Here is a 24,669-nt window from a genome sequence, read left to right as displayed (position 1 = left end):
TGGAGATGAATTTTTTCAATGAAAATGGGTATGGGATAGGAAACCTCGTTCCGTCTCATCCCGTTGTCATTTCTAATCCTAATTTTATTCTCTCTATATCTTTTTTCTTTTACTTTAATAACTATTGAATTAAGACTCAAATAACTTTTAATTGTCTTGACTAAGGGTCTTAAATAAATAACTGACGACAAATATGATGTATTTATTTTTAATTTTGTTTGTGTCATATAATCCGTAATAGATTTTCAATAAATATTTTGAGATGTTAAAATAAATATACAAAATTTTTCAGGATATTATATAAACAAAATATACCAAATTTTTTTTTTATATATATTAAAATAATTTGGAGGAACAAAACTCCTGAAATAGTGAAAAGCTCCACCACTATATAATCAATATAGAAAGATTTAAATTACACTTCTTTTTATTAGATGTGAGGTATGTACTGAATATTAATCGGGGTAGAATATTTAAAATAATTAATGTAAGAAAATTATTTATAAAAAAAGTGTAAAAGACATTTTATTTTGACACATTTCTCTATAAATTCTTTTAGGATAGAAAAGTAAGAAAAAAAAAATCTTTTTCGTAAACTAAAATTACCTTTCAAACTAATTTACATAAATTTTCTTATATGATTTTCAAATATTTATTTCCAAATGCTGCCTAAGCTAATTTCAGCTTAAAGACGAGTTTATTTTATTTTATTTTTAAAAAATAATATTTTTAAAGTGTTTTGAATAAGGAATTAATTATAAACTGAAGTTGTTTAAAAGTGTTTATTTTATAAAATCATTTATCAAGTGGGTTGTAATAGTGAATTTTTTAAATTTCATTTTAATCCATAAAACATTAAAGCAATAACTACAGTTTTTGCACGCAATCAATGTCTAAGTGATCATAGTAAGTATAACTTAAATAAAATCCTTTAAAAAAGGTTTGAATAAAGACAACTAAGGGAATATTTTATAATTATAAATATCTTTCTCTTCAGTTTATTTTTCTTTACTTTTTTTTTTATATTCTTTTTAGGTGTTAGTGAGATGGTAGTGCATAAATAACAATTTTGACCTATTAGAATTTGTTTTAAAGTGGTGTTTTAAAAAATACGTAAAAGATTGAAAAACTTTAATGAAATTATAATGAAAATAATAAAAATTAAATATACGATATAAAACAATAAACAAGTAATAAAGTATCCAATAACCTACAATGTGCAAAAAACCATAATTGGGGGTTGATGGACTAACCGTCCTCACCCCTTAGAGTAAACAACTCTAAGAAGTAACCTTTAAGGAAGGTAAAAGACTTCTAGTTCTCATTCCAGACAAGGGACTAATCGACCCCAATTCGCATAAGGGACTACTCGTCCTTACTAGGGATGGCAACGGGTCGGGTCGGGCACGGATAGTATGATACCCGTACCCGACCCGCTAAAAAAAAATCCGTCCGTTACCCGCCGAGTATCCGCTTAAAAAATACCCACGGATATTTTTAAAACCCGTGGATACCCGATACCCGCAAATATTTAAAAAAATATGAATTTTATAAATTTTTTAATATAAAATTATAAAAATAAAATATAAATTAAATTAAATTATAATTATAATTATAATTAAATTTGACATAATAAAATATACTGTTACTTCTAATTTTAATTAAATTTAACTTAATAAAATATAAATAAAATATTAATTTTAATTTTTTGCGGGTAACGGGTACCCGCAGGTACGGATAGTATGATACCCGTACCCGACCCGTTTATAACCGGGTATTAAAATACCTGTTACCCGCGGGTAGTAACTATCCGTCGCGGATTTTATCCGCGGATATCTGCGGGCACGGGTATTTTTGCCATCCCTAGTCCTTACCCCCTTTAGGGCATTGAAACTCAAGAATACCACTAAAGCTCATATGTCCAGAGAGATCATCCAAGTACGTGTCGGCCTAGTAAGACAACATCTGTTAGGTTTAGGTTTATAAGGAGGGGAGTATTACTGGGAGATACAACACCAATGAGACCTGAGCACAACCACATAAGGCATTGACACCACTCTCAACCCAAAACCTTAAGGCAATGGGTTTATGGGTCTTTATTCTTATATAGCTCCACTTTCTCATTTCTAGCCAATGTGGGACTTAGACTCACACTTGGATTCCTAACAATCTCCCCCTCAAGGGTGAGTCCCTTCAACCACATTGGTACACTCCCCTTGAGACCTGAACCCAACCACATAAGGCATTGACACCACTCTCAACCCAAAACCTTAAGGCAATAGGTTTATGGGTCTTTATTCTTATATAGTGCTCCACTTTCTCATTTCTACCACTTGTTAGGTTTATAAGGAGGGGGTATTAGTGGGGAGATACAACACCAATGAGACTTGAGCCCAACCACATAAGGCATTGACACCACTCTCAACCTAAAACCTTAAAGCAATGAGTTTATGGGTCTTTATTCTTATATAGTGCTCCACTTTCTCATTTCTAGCCAATGTGGGACTTAGACTCACACTTGGATTCCTAACACTATCCTAACATTAGAGTCCAATATCTCAAACTGACTTTAATATCAGAGTGTCTTTTGCAGGCACCCACCCTTCGTTGCGCTTGAAAGTTGAGGACGATATACCTTAGGAGAGAAGACCTTAGAGACCAAAAATTCTCTTTGAAGATTTCACAAGATATATATTATACCTGTAAGAACAATACTAATTAAAATATGGTGTAAAACAATAAATAAATAATTGAATAATGCATGTCAGTAAACTAAAAATAAATAATTACTATATTTAATATAATTGTATTTTCAACTAAAGTCGGTTATTAAATTTTTTATACTATTTACAATTTGTTATTTCAAAGCAAAGTTAACACATAAGAGTTTAAGAGTTTTAAATATGAATTTGTACTTATACATGACAATCCTATTACTAAACTACACAACTTTATATATATATATATATATATATATATATATATATATATATATATATATAAATCATTAACGAATTTAATTTCAATCTTTTTTTAAAATTAAGATATATATTGTCAAATTTAAAATTTAAAATATATGATAATAAAGTTTGAATTTAAAATTCAAAATCGCAAGACACTATAAAAATATGGTTATAAAGTTTGAATTTGGAATTCAAGCTCCAAAAAAACTGAGAAAAAAAAAACTCCAACAGAGAAGTCTATCGTACGTCTAACATTTATATTTTTACATAGTCTATTTTTTATATCTTTTTTCATGGTCGATTTTTTGAAGTTTTAGATCATTTAATATTTATATTATTTTGCATCATCTAATATTTGTATTTTTATATACTCTACTCTTTACAATTATATGCACGGTCTATTATTTATAACTTTATATCGTTTACTCTTCGCATTTTTTGTATCGTTTAATTTTAGAACGTCAACTCAATAATTTTTGTATTGTTCATCCTTTCTGTTATTAAATAATATATTATTTACATTTTTCTAATCAATATTTCATTTAAAATTGATTTTGATTTCTCAATTGATTAACTCAATCTTAATTTATTATTTAAAATAATTATATACAATACATTTTTTTAAATATATATATAAATAACTTAAATACATTTTTATCATAAAAATGTTTAAAAAATTATTTAATTTTATAAAATGAAATACTTACATTAAATTTATTTATATTTTTGCGTGGTAGTTAATACATTTTAGAAACTACTGTTCAACACTTCCAAAAGTATAATGTATGGATATCTTCTCCAATAATAATAACAAGAAGGTTATTGCCTCCTGCACCTCCATAATTACTATTTACACCCCACAATATTGGGCAAAAATTCAAACACCCTTCACCATTGCATCACACCATACCAACACTGTTACTGCTTCCGCCACACCGCTGCTTGCAGAGGAAGAAGAACAGAGGGAGAATACTCCTCAAGAAGAAAGAGAAAGAAAATGTAGAAAAAAACTTGTTTCAGTTTTCTGGAACATATTTCATGTATTTCTGAAAATTCTTTTTGGAACACATTTCGTATGTGGATGCTCTCAAAAACTCATTCTCAAAGGTATTTTACGAGTTTCTTATAATTTTTTTCAAAAATCTCGTTATGAAAAAATTATTCTTATTCTGAAAACATTTCATACATTTCAAAAGTTCTATTTCGAAAATCACTTTCTGTAAAATTTATTCCAAAAATTCTATTCCAAAAAGATTTTGTTTTGGAAATATTGTTCTAGAAACTTAAAAAAGTTTGTCTCCCAAAATATGTAATCCAGAAGTTACTTTTCCGGAAAGCAAAATTTCCATTTGGAAAGTTTATGGAGTGCATAAAATATTTGTGGGAGTACAGTAAGTAAAAAACTAACAAGAAAATGTGATATTGCAGTTGCAAATTCCAATCAGTAACGAGAAGAGAACCCTAGTGTATGTATTAACAAAGAATGACACGTTGAAGTGAAAAAAGTATAATACATTCCAAAAATTTAATACCAATAAATCATAATTGTTTTATACAAAAATTGTGATATTATTTTCGATCAAAATATTAAAACAATATATTTATAAGTTTTCTTGAGATGTTGTTTAATTTTTATTTTTATTTTTATTTAACATGGCGGAAATTGGAATCATATAAAGATCAACTTGAAAAATTAGTGAAATTTTTTTAAGATTTTACTTAAATTGAAGTAAATTTTGAAAATATTATTTATAAAAGGATATTTTCGATATAAAAGTAAAACAAAACAAAAACGTTAAGGAGGATAAACTTCACAACTATCTACCTGTAACATGTTTTGAAAATATTTACGGATTATTTTATACTCATAGATATTTATCATAAACGTGTAATTTGATTAATAGTATCATAAACGTGTAATTTGATATTAACAGGTAATTCAATAGCACGTGGAATAATTAATAACAAATTTTATTGAGATAGGGTTCGATTCATGATTTTAATATTTTATTAAGAAATGAACTTTAAGATTGATTCAATCTTATAATAAAATAAAATTATAAGATAAATTTTATATCCAATTATTTATAACAATATATAAAAAAAATATTTTTTTATGTTCATATTTCGTTATTCTAATTTTATCTTTTATTATTATTTTAAAAATTAATTATTTTATAAATAATTTATCTGTAATCATTATTCTAAAAACTTTTTTTTCTTGAACATTTTGTTTTAAAAATTTATTTTGTATACATATTTTATTTTTCTTACATTTAATAATTATTTTAAAAATTAATTATATATTTTTTATTGATTTTAACTTAAATAAATTTATAAGAAAATTAAAAAGAACAGTAAACAAACGCATGACAACGTCTGTATTTTTGCAAATATACAATAAATTGATTTTTTATTTCTTATCGATGAGACTTCCGACCATTACAACTAGAAAGAGTAGACAATAAAAAAAAAAAAAACATAATTTATTTGTATAGGATGGTAATTGGTGAATCTCCGCCTAAATCAAATGGATACTAACTTTCGGCTCTTGCAGAATCTCCTCCAACCCAATTTCTACATCATTTTCTGTTTGTTTTTTCCTTCCAACTTCCCAACCTGATTTATCTGGGTTATTATCTGAAGAGGAAGCAGCAAGAGTGGAAACTTGGCTTCTGTTCTTGGTACGCACAAACAAAGAGAGAAGAAGTACAATAGAAGCCATGGCATGGAGAATGAAACCCTAGTTTATGTTTCATTTAACATACCAACTAACATCTGTGAAACCATGTGTTTATAAGTAGAGAGATGTTTCTGATGACTCACCAAGAATTGATGCAAAGTTTGATTTTTTATCACAACAAAATTGCATTTGGAAATGGAGCTACACAAATTGGTTGGGAGTTGTTGTTTTGTGGGTGCTCTTTTCAACACCTGTTTTTTTGTACTAATTATGGGTCTCATGAAATCACCACCACCCTTTCAACCACATGGTTTTTGTAATTGTTTTTCAATTTTTTTATTTAGTCACAGTATTTATTAAAAGAAAATAATATTACTTTTTCGTTAAATCAATATTAATATCGTTAAAAAAAATTCAATTTCATTCCTCTAAATTGAGGCCAAATTTAATTTTTATATGATGTTTATAATGATATTTTTATTTTAAGAAATGATACAAAAAAATTTAGATAAAGCCTTTGGGATAAAAAGAAAAAGAAAAAGTTTCTATTTGCATTCAACCATCTTATTGGAGTCTCTTCGGCACCAAAGATAACAAGGAAAAAATTTAATTGTATATTCACATAGAGAATTTCACAATTTAGAAAAAAAAATGTAAATACTTTCCATAGATAAATAATTAAAATTTATATAATTTTATTTTTCTTATTCAAATAGAGCATTTCAGTTATAATCAAACACAAAATTTACATTCATATTACACTATATTTAAAAATTTAAAAATATAGCTGTTGATATTTTTCGAACAATTTAGTAAAAAATATTTTTCAACCAAAATTTATCAAATTATTCTAATGAATAAAAGTTGTGTATCTTGATGCCAATAGTTGAAGTATTTATTTTTTCTAACTTTCTTTTCAATTAATTAAAAAAAATTGACTGGTATCATTGGAAAATAATCTAGGTTATCATTTAAAAAACATTAACAAATAAATATAGAAAAAAGAAACAACTTCAACAATAGCGCCCAAAATTAACCACAATACGATTACACAGTATCAAACCAGCAGTCTTTCAATCAAGTCAAAATAAGGAGGAAAAACATACTCGTAAAACTAGAAAAAATATAAAAATTTTAAATTCTTACTCTTTCATTTTATATGAAATTTGAAATTCTATATTTTTTAGACAATCAAATTACTCTCATAGATATGAAGAATTTTAATTTCTTTTAAAATACTCTATTCAAGTATGTTTTTATGGTAAAACACTTTAAATTTTCTGTTAAAATGAATTATCTTCTGGAAATTCATCTAATAACACTATAAGGCCTCTTTAATCTCATGAATTTTATTGAGATCAAATTGTGTCTATTGAGGAAACAAAAAGGATTACGTGTTTTAGTGTCTCTATTTTTTCGAATAAAACTGCGAAACTAAATTGAGATTTATAATTAATAATTTCAAGTTTGTATCATATTGAACACCTTCCATATACTCAAATTCCCTACCACGCTTCTTCATTCAATTAAAAGACAGAACAGAACCACATGACAACAGTATCTGACCATTGACAAACAAGATGTTGCTGATGTTGGTGCATAAATTGTAATAAAGCATAAATCATCAACAACCATAAACTATAAACATCTTTGCCATATAATTTTAGAATAAACATAACTAATATAGTTCATCTAACTCATAAGTTTCTTGGTGCAACAAGACTCTTAGTCATTTAAAACCACTATTTGTAGATTGCAGATGCAGTGTAGAACTGCAGGTTTGAGCAGAGGCATAATATGATATACATGGCTCATACTACAAATCTTTTCATATTCTAGAATGGGGGCCAGCCCATCTGTCGTCCCCCAATGAGGTGCACATGAATGTGAAAAACTGTTTGACCTGCCAAAATCCAGTCTTCACATTAATAAATTGACGAAACACTCCCAAGCTATATATCACGGAGCACGGATACTGACACGGACACAAGTTATGAACACAAGTTATGTAGCACGGATACTCACACAGACACCGGACATGACATGGACACTTCAATACGTTTAGTCTCTAAAATGAAGGATAATATTGTGTTTGAGTCACGTCAAAGAAAAGAAAATGTCTTTTGAATTGTACACTTCACGGATATGTCAAAACTATGTCAAAGAAAATGTCTTTTGAATTGGACACTTCACAAAAATACATGTCATACGAGTGTCATACGTGTATCAATGTATATTACGTGTCGGATACTTGGACACTGAGACACCATTTGAAAGGCGTGTCCGAGTTTCATATGATTAATCATGTTCCTGCAATGACATGAAAAGAACACTTACCCCCATCTTGCCCGTCATTAATTACGATTCTAAAGCCATCATCAAGACCCTCTTGCTTTGCAACCAGCTTAGCGGTGTGCAGAAGGCGACCAAGAATCTCACAGTGCCTCTCCTCAGCCTAGGAACAATACCATAGATAGTTGTAGATGGTCATCTAAGGCATAGAAAGGTTCTACATTCAATTTGATTTGCCAATTTAAATAAATAAACAAAAGTTTCTTAAAAATAATTTTGACTAATGACTATCATCACCGTTGAGTTACGATATATTATAAATTATTGTAATTACTACATTAAAGATGAACCTACATGTTCTTCTCTACTGCCTACACATTTGGAATGCTCTTGGAAATACTTGCCATATGAGACAAGATGTATCTCTCTGTATGGAATGAAAAGTTATATAGACTTCGAAAACCATACATATGTATGTATCATAGAATCCTTGTAAAAGCCTAACTTCAAATACAAGTCAAACCATATTTTATAGCAAACTAAATCACAGTACCTTAGTAAGGCACTAGACTATGTCCTAATGAGGATCTGTTAGACAATAGCACAATCAAAGATTTAGTATTAACATAAATAATTTAACAAAATAATACTAAAACAATAGTTTGGATAAAAAAATCATACATCCCATTTTATCAAATAGTAAATGATATCAGTGTTAAGTGGGCACGTTAGGATAAACTTTGAAGGATTCAACGAAAGGAAATGTTGCCAAGTCAGAGTCCTCAAAAGCAACTTCAAAGCAATATTACTAGATACGTATACAAGTTGCACAGCTTTTTACACCAAAAAGTGTAAACATTCCATGCTATTAGTATGTTGATGCTGAAGAAGAACTATCTAAAATATGAATTTTATAATATCATTTTCATAAATATAAAAATATTTGTTAATATATACAAAAATAATGTATTGAGCATACTTAGTACACGTATATATGTAGATGATTTAAAAATGAACATCTGAGATAACATAATTAGGACAAGAAAAAGTTAGTAACAAATACCTTTGATAGACCAGTTAACCCATCCCTAACTTTAGGAATGATTAGAATGTGGGTAGGAGCTTGTGGAGCTATATCCCTAAAGGCCAGAACCTGTCAAAAAGACAATAAAAGTTGACAGAATTATAATTGCTATATTGTGATTCTAAATCAAATAAAATAACTTGACTACAATATCGGCTAATGTTGAAAACTATGCTAGCCAAAACATACTTCTAAGTCGGTTCAAGTTCCTGTTAACAAAAACTAACATATTAACAACTAACATCTGTCCATCCAAAAACAAGAGTTCTAAGAAATTTGTTAACATTTTAACAGGAGATGCGATTAGAAAAACTGCCTCAGGTTTATTTTTGCAACTTATAGCAATACTTGTTTTACCTTAAACCATCTCAAACTAGATCATAATATACTCAAAGATTCCAAAGAAAAGTACGGCCATACTCCTTTGTCTACTATTGATAAGCAGAAAACTAAGTGCGCATACGAATTGATTCGTCACCTTTTTCAACTTTAAACATGAACCCTATGCAAGAATCCAAAGTCCAGGAAGAAAACTAAACTAGTTTCCTTTTAAGTCCTTCAATTCAAATAAAGCATCCCAATTTTCGGTTTCTCTTAATATGGAAAACTCGTTAAACCATTGTTTATCTGGTCAACAAGAAGTATAAACTCAAGACAATAGTGAACATTAACAAAATTCAAAAACAATGAGGGTAGGAAGTTTCACTGACACTTCGTAAGACAACATATGAAATTCAACACGAGTATAAGTGTACTTTTGTATAGCAAACTACTTTTTTCTTTAGATATCAAACTTCTCTATGTTATCATACTTGTAGGAGTGGCATTTGAAACATTATTTTGTATATAATATACCCTCAACCTAGATCAGTTGCATCCCTAAACATTGGGAAAAGAGAAAAGGACAATAACAAAAAGGTAGTGAAGGTTTTCATCAAGCATCAGAAAACACCTTATCATCCTCATATACCACAGTAGAAGGAATTTCCTTATTAATGATCTGGTCAAATCTGTTCATCACATAATACAAGAGAAAGGATATGAATACTTAGAACTGTAAACAAATAAATATAAAATCACATAAGAAAAACACTGTATCATGTCCTGCTCCTGCCTCAATAATTAAAAAGATAAAGTGTCTAATTATTAAAAAGACGATTAAGGATGCAGGAAAAGCCAGCTAAAACCCCACAGAATCCATGAAATTTTATCATATGCTCAAACACAGAGTTATTAAGAGATTATATAAAAGTAGCTAACTTTAACGTTCAAACGAGCATATGTCTTCATACAATCATCTGTAAATGAAGCTTACGAACAACGTTGTGTAATTTTTTATGGTGGTATGATTTCATATTTCATTACGCTAAAAACAAGCTAACATATATTTACAACCTTTAAAACCTAATTAGATGAAAAATATATATGAGCTTTTCAGGGTTTTAGCATAATTTCTGAGAAAAATCAGAACATATAATAAGCAAATCACAAGGGGGTTTTGCAATTGCAGAAAAAGAAGATTGGAGGATAAAAATGTGCAAAGGAAAAAGAGGGAAGAGGAGAAAGAAAGGTGAAAGGGAGAACTCACACGGTGGGAGCCTCAGAGGGAGTGCTTATAAGAGTAGCTTCTATCTCTGCAGCCATGGAAATGGAAAGCCACTAAACCAGGATACCAAAAGAAATTTAATATACAATGATAACTCTCTTCCCTAACTAAAAAAATAAATAATATATATATATATATATACATATATAAAAAATTCATTGTATTTATCTTTATATATTATTATAATTATTTCATAAAAATCAATTAACTATGTAATATAAACTTTATTTATTATATTTAAAATTAAATTTACAATTTCATTACATTAACAATAATATTTATAATAATATAACATAATTTTTATGATATTTATTATTATTATTATTATTATTATTATTATTATTATCTCCAACTATAATTATTTCTTATTATTAATTATAATGGTTGTTATCGACAATTATTATGGTCAGTATCATTATCAATATAATTATTATTATTAACTACCATTATTTATATTATTAACTATCATTATTTATATTATTATATTATTATTATTATTATTAATTAGAACTATAATTATTATTATAATAGTTATTATTATTATTATTGCTTTTATTATTATGTTCAATTTTGAAGGATTTGTCTATTATTATTGAATTATGTCAATCTTTCACAAAAACAAACAAATTAAAAATATTTTACTTTATTGATTCACTGCAAAAAAAGTGAACATTTGTGACGGTTAAAATTACAAGTTTTAGCGATTAAAAATCGCCACAAATGAAATTTTTGACGATTTAAAAAATCATCAGAATTACGCATGTCAAAAACAGTTTTTGACAAAAAAAAAGTAACCGCTAGTATTGATGTCAAAAAAGAAAAAAGAAATTTCTAGTAGTTAAAGACCGCTACAAAATTTACTTTTAATTTATGATATTTTATTATATTTTGACAGTTAAAAATCACCACAAAATATATCATATTTTGACGGTCAAACCCCGCTATAAAATGTATCATATCTTGACGGTTAAAACCGCCACAAAATATAACATATTTTGACAGTTAAAAACTATCACAAAATATATTGTATTTTGACGGCTAAAAATCGTTACAAAATATATCATATTTTGACAATTAAAAACCATAATTTTTTTTTAAAATATTTTTAAAATTTTTAATATTCTAAAAGTATTTAGTAATTGTTTTTCATTCATATGTTAACCAATATTTCATTTATCTATTTTATTTTTAAAAAATTATTTACTCATTTATTACAGAAAATACTATTCTCTATTTACTTATTTATTAAATTATTAAATATATGTGAAAGAATTTCAACATGGGTAGGGTCAATGAAAGAAGCTTGGACAACATGCTCTTTACAAAGATTTACCTGCCTAATCAAAATTATGTTCTCTTTTCTCCATAAAAAAGTGATCAAGATTTTTCATTAACTTTACCATTAATTACACCAAACAACACTACAAAATCCCATATACCTATGGCCAGTAAGCAAGGAAATAGTATGTTGCAAAGCAAATTACAAATTATAAAGTGCAGAGTGAAGGATTGAAAAAATCCTAACACATGTAAGAGATATGTCAGATTAATCTAACTAAGTCTTGGAATATCATAACATATAGTTCAAACTCCATGAAAGTTACTATCAAGTGATGATCCTCTGCGCGATGTTGGCACTTCTTGGTCACTCTCTTCATCCTGTGAAATTAAAATTTAAAATCATATCATGTTAGCATATTTAAAAAGAATACACATGATATTAAATTATACACACAAACTATAAAGCACTTACAATTACATTAGTCTCATTATCAAACATGACTCCCAACTCATGAGGAGTATGCCCTTCCTTCATTTGGATGTATGCAAGCATGACACTTTTTAATGTCTTTAAATTTTCTTCAGAAGTTGCTAACTTTTCCCTCAGACTAATAACTTCCTCTTTCAATTGAGAACTTTCAGTTGAACCAAAATTTGAGAAATTGTGCCCTGCATTACTAAATCTAGTCGTGGATTGAAATGCAACACTATGAAGACCTCCTAGTCCTAAGCAACGTACACGTCCAGAATGATCCTTTCCCAACACTTTACTAACACAATCATCAACTGAGATTTCATTAGAATTAACACTTTGACTCATTTCTTGTGTCATTTTCTCCAGTAAGTATAAAAGTACACATGAATATTGATTTCTTCTACATTTCATTCACAAACTATAATAAAAGACAACTGCCATTATAATCCAACACATAAATATTTTATATAAACCAGCTTGTGATCTAACCATTGAATATTTTATCAAAAAAAGAGGTTTGTTGCACTTAAATTTATCTAATTCCATACCATAAAATACAATTGAAAAAATTAGAATATTATAGTAGTATGTAAAAATTAGAGTGAAAACATATTGCAAAATTATACGAATTTATAAATACTTTAACTAAACTTACTGCAATAGACTTTGCCTCTTCATTGACATAAGATCCATTTTTTTTCTTATGAGTCTCAATATACAACTTTCTTCTACCCACAACATGTCCAAGGTTTACTTCCTATAAATATGAGCATATAAGAACAATAAAACACTCCATGAATTTTAATTAAACTCAACAATGAACAAATAATTACCATCTCATGTTGTTTTGTAGACAAAAGCTTTGCACCACCAGTATGAGGAATTTTTTGCACTTTTCTAACTTCAATATTTCTCTTGCTTAATTTCTGAGACAAAAAAGTTATTAATTAAAATAAAAGACAAAAAAATAGTTATTCATAACAATCATTTGTGAAAACTACCTTATACTCTTCACTCATATGATAATCAACAAATGAAGACCACTGATCTTTTTGAATACCATTAGGGACATTAACAATTAATTGTTCTCTTGATAATGAACTATCATAAACACGGTTCCACAAATTCATCTTTTCATTTCTATACTTATTTGACATGCAAAGGGAACAATAACGTTCAATAGACCTTTCTGATGCCTGGAAATGAAATAAATTCTAAAAAAGAAAAAAGAAGTTAGTATATAAAATTGTAGAAAAAAAGAAGAAATGATGAATCTACAAACATGATAAGCAATAACAACCGAAATGAAAAAAGAACAAATGTCAATTTACATTCTAATCCGTGCAAATTGTTTCAAGGAAAATTGTAATTGGTAAAAAGCATAGAAGAACTAAAATCAATCATAGAAATGCATTAAAGCTAAAAACACATTCAAGAATAGCAAAGTTAACTACATTATACTCAACATCTACCTTTAAAATGTTAAAACAATCATCGTTGTATGACTTTGGAACCTTTGGCCAACTATCAAAGTTAATAGGAACATTGTTTGAATATGTAGCAATACAACCACATGTTGAAGAAAGAAGTGAAGCTGCTTCTCCATAGGCTCATAACTGTCTATCAAATGGCACAATTATACGTTCACCACGAGGCATCTCAAATACACCTGCATTCGTCAACTGATTTTTTTTTATATTTCCTTGTTGATCTATCAAATGGTGACATAATTAGCAAGAAATTTAAAAAAAAAATATAAATTCTTATTTATAAGTAGAATAAAACTTAAAATTACCTATAATATGTACAGTCCATACTCTACTCGACTCACATCCTGCATGTGGTTGTCGAGTAGTATCCACTAGAGGTGGAACATGTGGATGTGAGGTAGGAGCCATAGGAGGAGGAATATATGGATGTGGAGTAGGAGCCATAAGAGGAGGAACATGTGGATGGGTCGACATAGAAGGAATATGTGGTTGTTGAGTAGGAGGTATAGGTTGTGGAGGTATAGGACACACAAGAGGAGGAACATGTGGTTCTTGAGTAGATGCAGTTTTTTTAAGACGTTTGGTTTTAGGAGCCATGATTATTTAAACTAGAGTACAATTATAAAGTACTGCAAATGAAGATGAACAAGAGAAATTATAATAAAGTAGCAAAGGATTTCTGTCATTTTGTTCAAACAGAGTCAATCAGTATAGCTTGTTTGTAGTTTGGTTAGTTTAACATGATCAGATTAAGCAACAATACACGATTCTATGAAAGAAAAATCTATTTTTCAACATATGCCATGTCATAATATTCAATCACAACCACCAATAAAAGAAAAAAAGGCTTTCTATAAAGTGCCCAACCAACTTAGAAATTCATCAAATATTCATGACAAGTTAAATAAACCATCTTTCAAATTTCAGTAGCATCAATAAAAAACAAAAGTAATATATTTCATAGTCACTACTGTATAACAAATATCCTAGACCCTTTCAAATTCCCAAAATTATAGTTGATTAAAATATATAATAAAAAGAAAAAAGAAAGAAAGAAAAGGTACCAATCTAAGAACCTAAACAACAAAAGAAGAGAAATATCTTACCATGATACTTTTACTAATTATTCAAACATACTTGTATCTCCTTGAAGGAAGGTTTCAACATGATTTGTAATAACAAATTCATTATCTATATCATCCCTTGCCAATGTTATTGCCTCAGTTTCACTTGTAAATAAATTGTTCAAATCTTGCTCATGGTATGACTCACTTTCAAATATAATATCTTCACCAACTTCTCCCATATCATACAAATCCCTTGGCATCATGTGGACTACAACACTCCATCCCTTATTTACCTCATCATCAACATAATACACCATTTGTGCTTGTGAAGCTTCAATATATGGGTCATGCTCTTCAAGTTCACATGTATGAATAGATTGAGAAAAGTTTACCAAAGTGAATTTCCAAGCATCCTTTCTAAATCCTCTAAAACGTGTAGTATCAGCCCACTTGCATTTAAAAAGGACAACTCTAAGAGAACCATAATAGTTAAGCTCAATTATGTCTTCTAACTTCCCATAGTATGGCAAATTCGCTAGCCTCAATTTTTCATCATTATTGCTTGTAACACATGATGTGTTTGAAGTTAGAAAAACTCTTCTATTTTGTGTTTGTAAACCTTCATCCTCCCTTACTGTTCTAAACTCGTACCCATTGATATTATATGCAGAATATCTTTTTGCAATTGGCATTGGGCCTCTTGCTAGATACTTTAATTCATCTAGAATTACATCTGTATTGTCTGGATTTGTGACCTATATCATAAATCATATTAGTCATAAAAATAAATCATAAATTACACTAGTATATTTTTAAACTTACCCTTTGATGAAACCAATTTGCAAATTCTTTACTAACTATCTTTTATAACTCTGCATTTGAAAGTCTTCGATTTCTTGTCTTTCTCTTAGTGAATATTTTGAATTCACTGCCATAAGAGAATATCATGTTAAATTGAATTCATGGAAACTAATCACCACATACAAGATATCTAAATACTTACTCAACATAGGGTTGACTTTTTGAACAATTTAGTAACAAATATAGATGTGCTTGTATTTTCTCTAATGGTGTAAGAGTGAAAGTCGATGAACTTCCCATTGATCTGCCTATTTGAGGATAAATAATTTGAAGATGTTCACTTTCATTAGGACGATCATCAACACGTCGACTTCTATTCAACCTTGATTCAACTTCTTCATACAATGAGTAAAAAGTGAGAGTCTCTTCAGCTAAATAACTTTCACTTATAGATGCTTCAGGTTATGCTCTATTTCGTACAAATGGCTTCAAATGTCCTAACATTCTATAAAAAAAAACAATAATTTAACCAATATTTTAATCAAAATAAATATGTTAAACATAACTACATGTATTTATCTTTCAATTGGATACATCCAACAGTAATAGACTGGTCTTCCTAATTTCACTTCTTCTACAAGATGACAAGTTAAATGGACCATCACAGTGAAGAATGATGGAGGTAAAAGAATTTCCAAATGGCAAAGAGTAAGCATAATTCGATGTTGTAACTTGTCAAGATCTGAGATATTCAATCTTTTACAACATAACTCCTTGAAAAATGAGGAAAACTCTACCAACACTGTAGTCACATGGTGAGGCAAAACATTTTGAATAACTATTGGAAGTAAATGTTGCATGAGGATGTGAGAATTGTGACTCTTAAGGCCAAATATCCTATAGTTTTCATCATCAACACAACGAGATATGTTACTTGAATAATCACCTGACATCTTCACATTCTTTAATGTATTGAGAAATATCTTTCTTTGTTCTCTTGTCATTGTAAATAACAAAGGAATGTATTTTCCATTTTCATCCGGCCAAAGTTCTTCTTTTATCCTCATATCTTTTAGATCTTGACGGGCTTGAAGATGATCTTTTGATTTTTCATCTTTGAGCATTGTATACAACACATTATCACACACATTCTTCTCAATATACATAACATCAAGGTAATTCATTCTATTTTAACTTTTCATGTTTCATTTTTTACAACCAAAATTATAAAAAAAAATGGAATAAGATGAATTATGAATTTCTTGAACACAATATGGTTATTTACATTCAAAAAGGAATAACTGGAAATTTTTATTCCGAATAAATTATTGATGAGTTCAAAATTTTTTACTATAAATTATTTTGACTCCTCTAAAATTATTGGTCAAGATCCGTCACGGGTTATTATTATCAACTATAATTAATAATCATTGTTACTATCAACTATAAATATTATTATCATTATTATTAATTATAATTATTTCTATTATTATATTACTAATATTATTATATTACTATTATTATTATTATTATTAAAAAATATAATTATTATAATAGTTATTATTATTATTATTATTGTTAGATACAAAATTTACTTTTACTTACTAGGAATCATATTTCAATTACTTGTCATTTTTATTTGTTTTGTTGTTTACCTGTCTTTACATTTCAACAATTATTTCAATTTAAAAAAATAGTTACTAAAATTAGTAAAATAATAAATCTAAAAATTAATTTTTTTATTATAAATAATTGTTTAAATTTAAAATATAATAATTAAGAGGATAAAATTGAAAAAATAAAAAGGACACCAAAGATGTTTACACAATATTTGAATATGAAGGTATTCAAATTATTTAAATTATTTTATTTTTTACAAGTGTAAAAAAATATGAAGGTAAAAATGTAAAAAATAAAATAATTTGAATATTTAGGTGAAATGATTTGATGTATATATTAACAAAATTATTGTAACATGTATAAATGAACAAATTCTTTTTTATGTTCACAATTATTTATTTCTAATTTACCCATTGTAGTATATTTATTTATTTTTGTTTTAAAATTAGTAATTATTTTTAATTATTTTTATTAAATTATTTTAACCGTAATTTCCTTTTTATTTATTTATTAACAACTATTTTTTCTTAATTTTATTCTAATTAATATAACTTTATTTTATATAATAATTTAATGATATTATAATATTACTATGTATTAATATACTATTATATATATATATATATATATATATATATATATTTAAAAAATGCATTCGAATATAAATAAATAAGTTGGTGAAGAAAAGAGTATGAACTAGACGATTATTTTTTAGTGAGGAGTTATACCATTCTTTCCTTTTTTTGGTTTTTTGTTTTGCGTGATATAATTAAAAAGCTATCAAATAATTTTGATAGTTAATCGAGTTCAAAATATATTTATAAAAAAATAAAAATAAAAACAATAAAATAAAATACGTTAATAAAAAATAAAAATAGTTAAAAATCATATATAAAGTTATGCGGTTATAACTGTAAATTAAAAAGATATTTATAAAAACTTAAAAGATAAAATAATAAAACGAAATACATTACTAAAGAATAAAATTATCTAAAAGTTGTCTGAATTAAATCAGCAGTTACGAAAGAAAATCTACTAGGAACTGCACTATTATTATCTATGATCGTTATTTAAGTACAATATAGGTAAAATTATCTCTCTCTATATATATTATTGATACTTGTGGAAAATGTAATTCAAAATTCTTTTGTTATATATATCGTATAAAAAAAGTATAAAAACATTATTTTCTCTGTGGAGGAAAGAATTATGGAAATAGAAAACCAAAGTTTTTGAAAATAGGAGGAAACCTGAGTCCATACCATCCCTTCAAAATTTCTTATCCTGGAGAGCAAAATAGGAAAAGAATTGTGGCGGCTAAAAAAGAGGATATAGAAAAAAATAAAATAAAATAAATATATACAAGAGTATCATGTCAGAGTGAATGCGATTGATTCCTAAATCCTAATCAGAAAAAACCCTAGTGCCACCCTCTGCACTGCACTTGAGAAATCGCCGATGGGGAAGAAGCGAAAGGTAGCACCCAAATCTTCTCAATCCGTTGAACCTCCGCTCAAGCATCACCAACCTGAACCCCAAATTGCGCCACCCGAGTACGAGGAAGTCGAGGAGGAAGAAGAGGAGGAAGAAGAAGTAGAAGAGGAAGTAGAGGAGGAGGAGGAGGAGGAAGAAGAAGAAGAAGAGGACGATGAAGAGCAACAACAGCAACAAGACGAGGACGACGACCCGATCGAGAAGCTTCTGGAACCTCTAAGCAAGGATCAGATCTTAAATCTTCTGTGCGAGGCGGCGGCGAATCACCGCGACGTGGCGGACCGGATCCGCAAGGCGGCTGACGAGGATCCCGTGCACCGGAAGATCTTTGTGCACGGGTTGGGGTGGGACACTACCGCGGGAACCCTAATCAGCGCGTTCCGGCAGTACGGAGAGATCGAGGACTGCAAGGCCGTCACCGACAAGGTTTCCGGCAAGTCCAAAGGTTACGGCTTCATCCTCTTCAAGACGCGGCGCGGCGCGCGCAACGCGCTAAAGCAGCCCCAGAAGAAGATCGGCAATCGCATGACAGCGTGCCAGCTGGCGTCCATCGGCCCCGTCAGTAGCAGCCAGAGCCTGCCGCAGGCATTGCCTTCCTCGGTGCCGACGCTGTCATCATCGGCTTCGGAGTACACGCAGAGGAAGATCTACGTGAGCAACGTCGGTGCGGAACTCGATCCGCAGAAGCTTCTGGCGTTCTTTTCACGGTTCGGGGAAATTGAGGAGGGGCCTTTGGGACTGGATAAGCTAACCGGTAAACCGAAAGGGTTTTGTTTGTTTGTTTACAGGAGTCCGGAGAGTGCAAAGAGAGCCTTGGAAGAGCCTCATAAGGACTTTGAGGGGCATATTTTGCATTGCCAGAAGGCGATTGATGGGCCCAAGCCTGGGAAGTTGCAACAACAGCAACACGGGAACGTGAATGCTCAGGTCCAGCGGACCCAGTTCCAGAGGAATGATACTGCCAATGCAGGTGGTGCGTATGTTGGTAGTGCTGCAGCAGCGCAGCCGGGACACTTGATGGCTCCAGCTGGGCCAGGGATTGGGTTTAACCAAGCGGCGTTGAATCCGGCGTTGGGGCAGGCGTTGACGGCCCTCCTGGCGTCGCAAGGGACGTTGGGGCTGACGAATTTGCTGGGGAGCATTGGAACGAGTGCTGCGGTGAACCCTGGTGTGCCTGCTGCAGGGGCTGGAGTACAGAGTGGTTACAGTGCTCAGTCAAATATTAGTCCGGGTGTTATCGGAGGATATGGGACCCAGGTGGGATTGCAGGCTGCATATCCGAATCCGAATCAGCAGATAGGGCAGGGTGGTTCTGGAAGAGGGCAATATGGTGGTGGTGGTGCGCCTTACATGGGGCATTAGGTATGGTTTTGGTGTTTGTGCTTGATTTGTATCTTTGATGTTTGATTTGTTTTCCTGCTTGGCATTAGTTTTATCAGTTAGGTAGTGTATTACCATAATGGAATTGTCACAGGGAATGTGGGGTAGATTTTGGAGAAATTGAAAGCATTGTAGTGGTTTTTCAATTTTTTGGTATCTTATACGGTGTTTGGCAGAGAGGAAGAAAGTAGGCTGGTGAAAAAGATAAGAAGAGAAATATATGAGGAATAGAGTAGAAATATAGGTTGTTTGATTTAGGAAGAGGGTAGAAATATTTACACTTGCGATTTTTTTCTTTTTTATTTCACCTTGTTTAATATACATTCCTTATAATTGATTATGATATATGTCATAATCGATTATATGGGATCCAAGGAGTCTAAAGCATCAACAGAGCATTAACGCTTACATTGTCAAATTTTCCAGTGTGCCAAATATGATTTATATTGGTTGCATAGCATGAACTCAAATTGCTTATTCTTTCAGATGAAAATAGTAGCCTCTTGTGGTCTAGATTTATATGCTGGAGCACGATCTTATAGTGTTCATTCTCATTTGTTGATTGGATTATGGCTGTTTATATCTATGTCACTGGACATGGAGGATGAAACAATTAATTTAGACAATGTAGATGGAGATCTTCGGAGTTTGAATGAGGAGTGTAGTTATTGAAATCTTTTTAGAAAGCAAAAGTAGATAAAAAAGGTGCATGAGGAATTGAAAGTAACTAACTGAGAATAAAGAACGATGGTGAACTAGGGATAGGCCAGATGTTCGTAGTTGGACATATAGATGATTTCTATAATTTTTCATTCATGGTCATTGTTGTTTATTCCTTGCTTTTTCTTTTGGATTCTCTTTTTCTTGTTCACAATTCCTTTGTTCTTGACCTTTTCACATCTTCTGTTGAGTGTACTCCTTTGTGGAGCTGTTATAGTCATGTTAATATTTTGTATGCTGAAGTTCCAATATTTGATAGGGAGATTACATCTTTTCTCTTTCACCTCTAGTCCTCAAATATAGCTTATGTGTAAGTGTTTTCTATTCTTTTTTAAAGTTGGATTAAGAATGACCACTTAATGGTTGGGCAGCTCTTACACGGTGTGTTCTACAGCATATTGTATAATACTTTATCTCCTGGTCTATTTGTAGGAGAGCTTAAAATGTAATTTTTGTGTGTTTAGTAATATAATATAATTTTTGTCAGTGTTTTGATTAAAGTATATATCTTTATTACCTTGGATCAACTATGGAATGGACATATAATAATATATAGATAATGAAAGAAATGTGACTTCCTTATAATTTGATTAAGAATTTTTAATTATAAGCAATAAAAAGCAGCAGGTAAATTTTTTGGTATGTTATGAATATTTCCAAGGAAAATAGAATTGTTGATTTTATGTATATAATTGTCATAAACTGATTCATGCTGTTGCCCCTTGGATGTGGAATAGTAGGGCCCTACATGAGAGGCTTGTGTCTAACACTCTTTGAGTTGTGTTCGACAATTTCTTGAGAACAGATGGTATTTGGGTCTCTAATTTATTACCTGAAAAGTTCTGGTTGGAAGTGAAACAACAAATTTTCAAGGCTATTGCATGTGTCCTATTTGTTTAAGCAAGCTAATAGAAGTTAATTCTGTGATACATCTTTTGTTTATATTTTTTTTCCAGATGTGATGTGATACATCACTGAAGCAACTTTTTGAGTCCACCACGAAAAACTTACATATGTATTGTAATTTTCTGATACATCTTTTGTTTATATCTTCCATAAACTATTTATTTTCTCTTCTTGATAAAAACTCTGAAGCAACTTTTGAGCCCGGAATAGCATACAAAGTACTATAATTTTTTTAACGTATCTTTCAGTCTTAAAAACATCTTTCCTTGTAAAAGCAAATGGAGCCTTAAAGATATGCTTTTGGGAGTCTAATATATAATCTGTTAAAACTTTAAATGTTCCTCGGAGTTTCTGTTGGATTCTGTAGAACAGCATAAGATTTACTGTTCATACTCTTTTTTTTTTCTGCTTTTCTCTCTTTGCATTTGCATCAGTGATGTCTATTATATTCATACATGCATGCGGATTGAGGATAGGGTCATATTTTACTAATTTGTTGAATGCGTTCTATTTAAAATTGAGATTTTCCCTAGGAGTGGGGCACAATTGTCAATACAATGTGAACCAGGCATCCTGCCTAAATAAAATAAAAAATTGTTTTTAAACTTGAACGATTTGTGTTTTAGATTATAGCATAGATAATAAAAATTATCAATAAGTTACTGTTAATATTCAGTGAAGCTTTAAAAAAAAAAGGCCCTACGCCAAAAGTGTCAACTTAAGTTAAAGTTACAAGTTAACGACCTGTAATATAATAGATTAATTTCTCCGCACCATGTGAAATAATACATTGAAAGAAAACAGCCTAACTATTAGACTTATATGTACAATTGGAGAGCTAAAAGAGGAACAAAGAAATTGAAGTAGTGTGTAGAATAGGAACAGCAAAGCTGCGGTTGAATTGTGCATGTGAAGTCTGCTATACATGAATGTGAAGTCACAACGAGGAACAAAGGCATGTAGTTGAGAGTGCCAGTGTGAGAGACGACAATGAAGATAAGATGATGGATTAAGAGAAGATTTAGTTGAGAGTGGGCGATGAGCTCATTCATGTTAGGTGCTTCCATCTAGGCCTTGGGTTGGAGTAGGGAGCCACCCAGGTTTAATGTTAGTGTCATGCATTGGTGTCCAATATGTGGACTTTTACTGATTCCAGTTTCATGTATCCCCAGACATTCCATGCTGTCTGACCAGATAGATAACAATGTCTGGATGAGGTCTGACGGCAGCAAGAGATCCCTAGTCTTTTTGAATGCGTTTTCCATGTCTACGTAAAAGAAAATAGTCTTGGTTTTTCCTCACCGTTTCGTACTTTTTTTTCTGTCCTATATTTCCTTGGTAAGTGATTTTCTCTATATTTGCAACACAGTTTTTTGTTTTTTTAAAACTTTTACAAATATGATATTCTCATCACCTTGAGATGTCGAAATTTAGATCTTGGAGTTTGATTTTCAATAGTTCTCAGCCAATTTAGCTAAAAGCGTGGTTTTTGGACCCTTCCATTTTTTTTCCACTTAAATTGTTTTTCATGGTTTTTATTCATTTTTGCAGATTCCTCATAAGTGCATCAGTATTTTATTACTGGCCTGGTGATTCTTCTGAAGTTTAAGGAGCTGATGCAATTGGCGTGTTTATAATGAAATGTTACTTACCACAATTATCAGAACATTTAAAATATCAAATGGAGTTATGTTTTCGCCACCTACGTTTTCTTGTTTTCTTCCGTTTCAAAATATTGTAGTATTTTGACTTAGTTTAACTTTAAAAAAACCCTATGGAACTGTTTTTGTATTGCGAGTTAACGTTTTATCTCAATTATGGAGGAGCTTGGTTTGCTGAACAAACTATATTTTGAAATTTATGTTTGTGTTGACTGTTGCGCTTCAACTTGGTATTCACAAGTAGCTTCAAGTGTTTTATATGATGAAATGATACGGTTTCCCTTTGTTTTTTATTATTTTATTTATTTCTTACCTTACCTTTTCATTCTTCTTTAACCTGTGATCACAAAAAATAAAATGTCATTATATATCAAGTGCTTTAGGATATCAATATCATCATCCCCGTGAGAAGATAGGTTAAAGCCAACATGTCAAGTTCTTTTTTTTTTTTTTCATTTTGTTTTTATTTTACTTCTGTTAACAGTGTGTGCACCTAATCTTTGCAGTTATTTTGCAGGTTTGATGGCCATGCTTTAAGTATTCACCAATAATGTAATTTGATTAGCTAAAAAAAAAACAAAATAAACATGATTTTAATTTTTTAGAAATGTTTGTATTTTTTTGGTTTTCTTTTCTACCTCTTTACAACCGAAAAATATACAGGGTCCCTCTGTTTACTCATTCAACTTGGAAATGCCAATCTTGCTTTGTCATTGCCAACCTTGTTTAGAATTGTCCTTTGAAGTTGTCAATGCTGTGGATTTTGTTGTTGATCACTTTGGGGTTTTTCTCTTCTCCCAGTGATATGTCTGGGAAATTATTTTGTAGTTTATTTCTCAGCCATATATGAATGTTTTTTCCCGTCACTATCAGAAATGTGAACTGATTTTATGAGGCTGACGATTATATATGGTACTTCCCCTAAGCAGTTTTCAAATTTTTCTGCCAATATGGGCTTTATATACTCGTGATACTCTTCAATTCTAGCAAAATGCTTTTAAACATGTCTTTATATAGGGAAAACCAAAATTTCCCAATGTTTCTTTAGGCTTAACTCTGCTTTCTGAAGTAGGAGATGAAGTCAACTTTGTTATAATGATTGATTGATTTGATTGATGTCCTGCTTACAGTCATGGAATAGGTGGC

General features: G+C 30.1%; 3 protein-coding genes across 4 annotated transcripts; 1 reads left to right on the top strand and 2 right to left on the bottom strand.

Moving 5' to 3' along the window:
* Positions 1–7,139: 7,139 nt before the first annotated feature.
* LOC114176113 (14 kDa zinc-binding protein-like) lies at positions 7,140–10,733 on the bottom strand. Its single transcript, XM_028061080.2, has 5 exons — positions 10,611–10,733; positions 9,975–10,032; positions 9,002–9,091; positions 7,984–8,101; positions 7,140–7,549 (listed from the first exon to the last, which is right to left on the bottom strand). Exons 1-5 carry the CDS (start codon positions 10,664–10,666, stop codon positions 7,482–7,484), a joined length of 390 nt encoding a protein of 129 aa, XP_027916881.1. The 5' UTR covers positions 10,667–10,733; the 3' UTR covers positions 7,140–7,481.
* Positions 10,734–12,212: 1,479 nt separating this feature from the next.
* On the bottom strand, positions 12,213–14,330 carry LOC114190432 (uncharacterized). The gene is made up of 7 exons (XM_085670067.1): positions 14,180–14,330; positions 13,857–14,095; positions 13,386–13,598; positions 13,218–13,310; positions 13,046–13,141; positions 12,382–12,753; positions 12,213–12,287 (listed from the first exon to the last, which is right to left on the bottom strand). The coding sequence occupies exons 3-7, from the start codon at positions 13,539–13,541 to the stop codon at positions 12,213–12,215; spliced, it is 792 nt and encodes a 263-aa protein (XP_085526193.1). The 5' UTR covers positions 13,542–13,598; positions 13,857–14,095; positions 14,180–14,330.
* A 4,327-nt stretch (positions 14,331–18,657) lies between these two features.
* UBA2A (UBP1-associated protein 2A) lies at positions 18,658–24,423 on the top strand. 2 transcript variants are annotated; one of them, XM_028084894.2, is made up of 2 exons: positions 18,658–20,218; positions 24,041–24,423. In XM_028084894.2, exon 1 carries the CDS (start codon positions 18,821–18,823, stop codon positions 20,216–20,218), a length of 1,398 nt encoding a protein of 465 aa, XP_027940695.1. In that variant the 5' UTR covers positions 18,658–18,820; the 3' UTR covers positions 24,041–24,423. The 2 variants fall into 2 exon arrangements, with proteins under 2 accessions (XP_027940695.1, XP_027940686.1); XM_028084885.2 differs by lacking the exon at positions 24,041–24,423 and adding an exon at positions 23,414–23,706 and having other exon boundaries at positions 18,668–20,218.
* Positions 24,424–24,669: the final 246 nt, after the last annotated feature.

The sequence above is a fragment of the Vigna unguiculata genome, chromosome 1 (genome assembly GCF_037176805.1).
Source record: "Vigna unguiculata cultivar grain cowpea cultivar isolate G323 ecotype 2 chromosome 1, ASM3717680v1, whole genome shotgun sequence".
Classification (NCBI taxonomy): domain Eukaryota; kingdom Viridiplantae; phylum Streptophyta; class Magnoliopsida; order Fabales; family Fabaceae; genus Vigna; species Vigna unguiculata.
The sequence above is the reverse complement of the archived record's forward strand: the minus strand, read 5'-3'. Positions and strand labels throughout refer to the sequence as shown.

What these genes read in the sequence shown, in the direction of transcription:
- LOC114176113 (XM_028061080.2), bottom strand. Translation starts at nt 10,666, where the DNA reads ATGGCTGCAGAGATAGAAGCTACTCTTATAAGCACTCCCTCTGAGGCT. An exon ending in TGGTATATGAGGATGATAAG is followed by an intron (nt 9,092 to 9,974) that starts GTGTTTTCTGAT and finishes TCTTTTTGACAG; the next exon opens with GTTCTGGCCTTTAGGGATAT. An exon ending in GGTTAACTGGTCTATCAAAG is followed by an intron (nt 8,102 to 9,001) that starts GTATTTGTTACT and finishes TATTGTTCCTAG; the next exon opens with GCTGAGGAGAGGCACTGTGA.
- LOC114190432 (XM_085670067.1), bottom strand. Translation starts at nt 13,541, where the DNA reads ATGTCAAATAAGTATAGAAATGAAAAGATGAATTTGTGGAACCGTGTT. An exon ending in ATATGAGTGAAGAGTATAAG is followed by an intron (nt 13,311 to 13,385) that starts GTAGTTTTCACA and finishes TTTTTGTCTCAG; the next exon opens with AAATTAAGCAAGAGAAATAT. An exon ending in TCAATGAAGAGGCAAAGTCT is followed by an intron (nt 12,754 to 13,045) that starts ATTGCAGTAAGT and finishes GTACTTTTATAC; the next exon opens with TTACTGGAGAAAATGACACA.
- UBA2A (XM_028084894.2), top strand. Translation starts at nt 18,821, where the DNA reads ATGGGGAAGAAGCGAAAGGTAGCACCCAAATCTTCTCAATCCGTTGAA.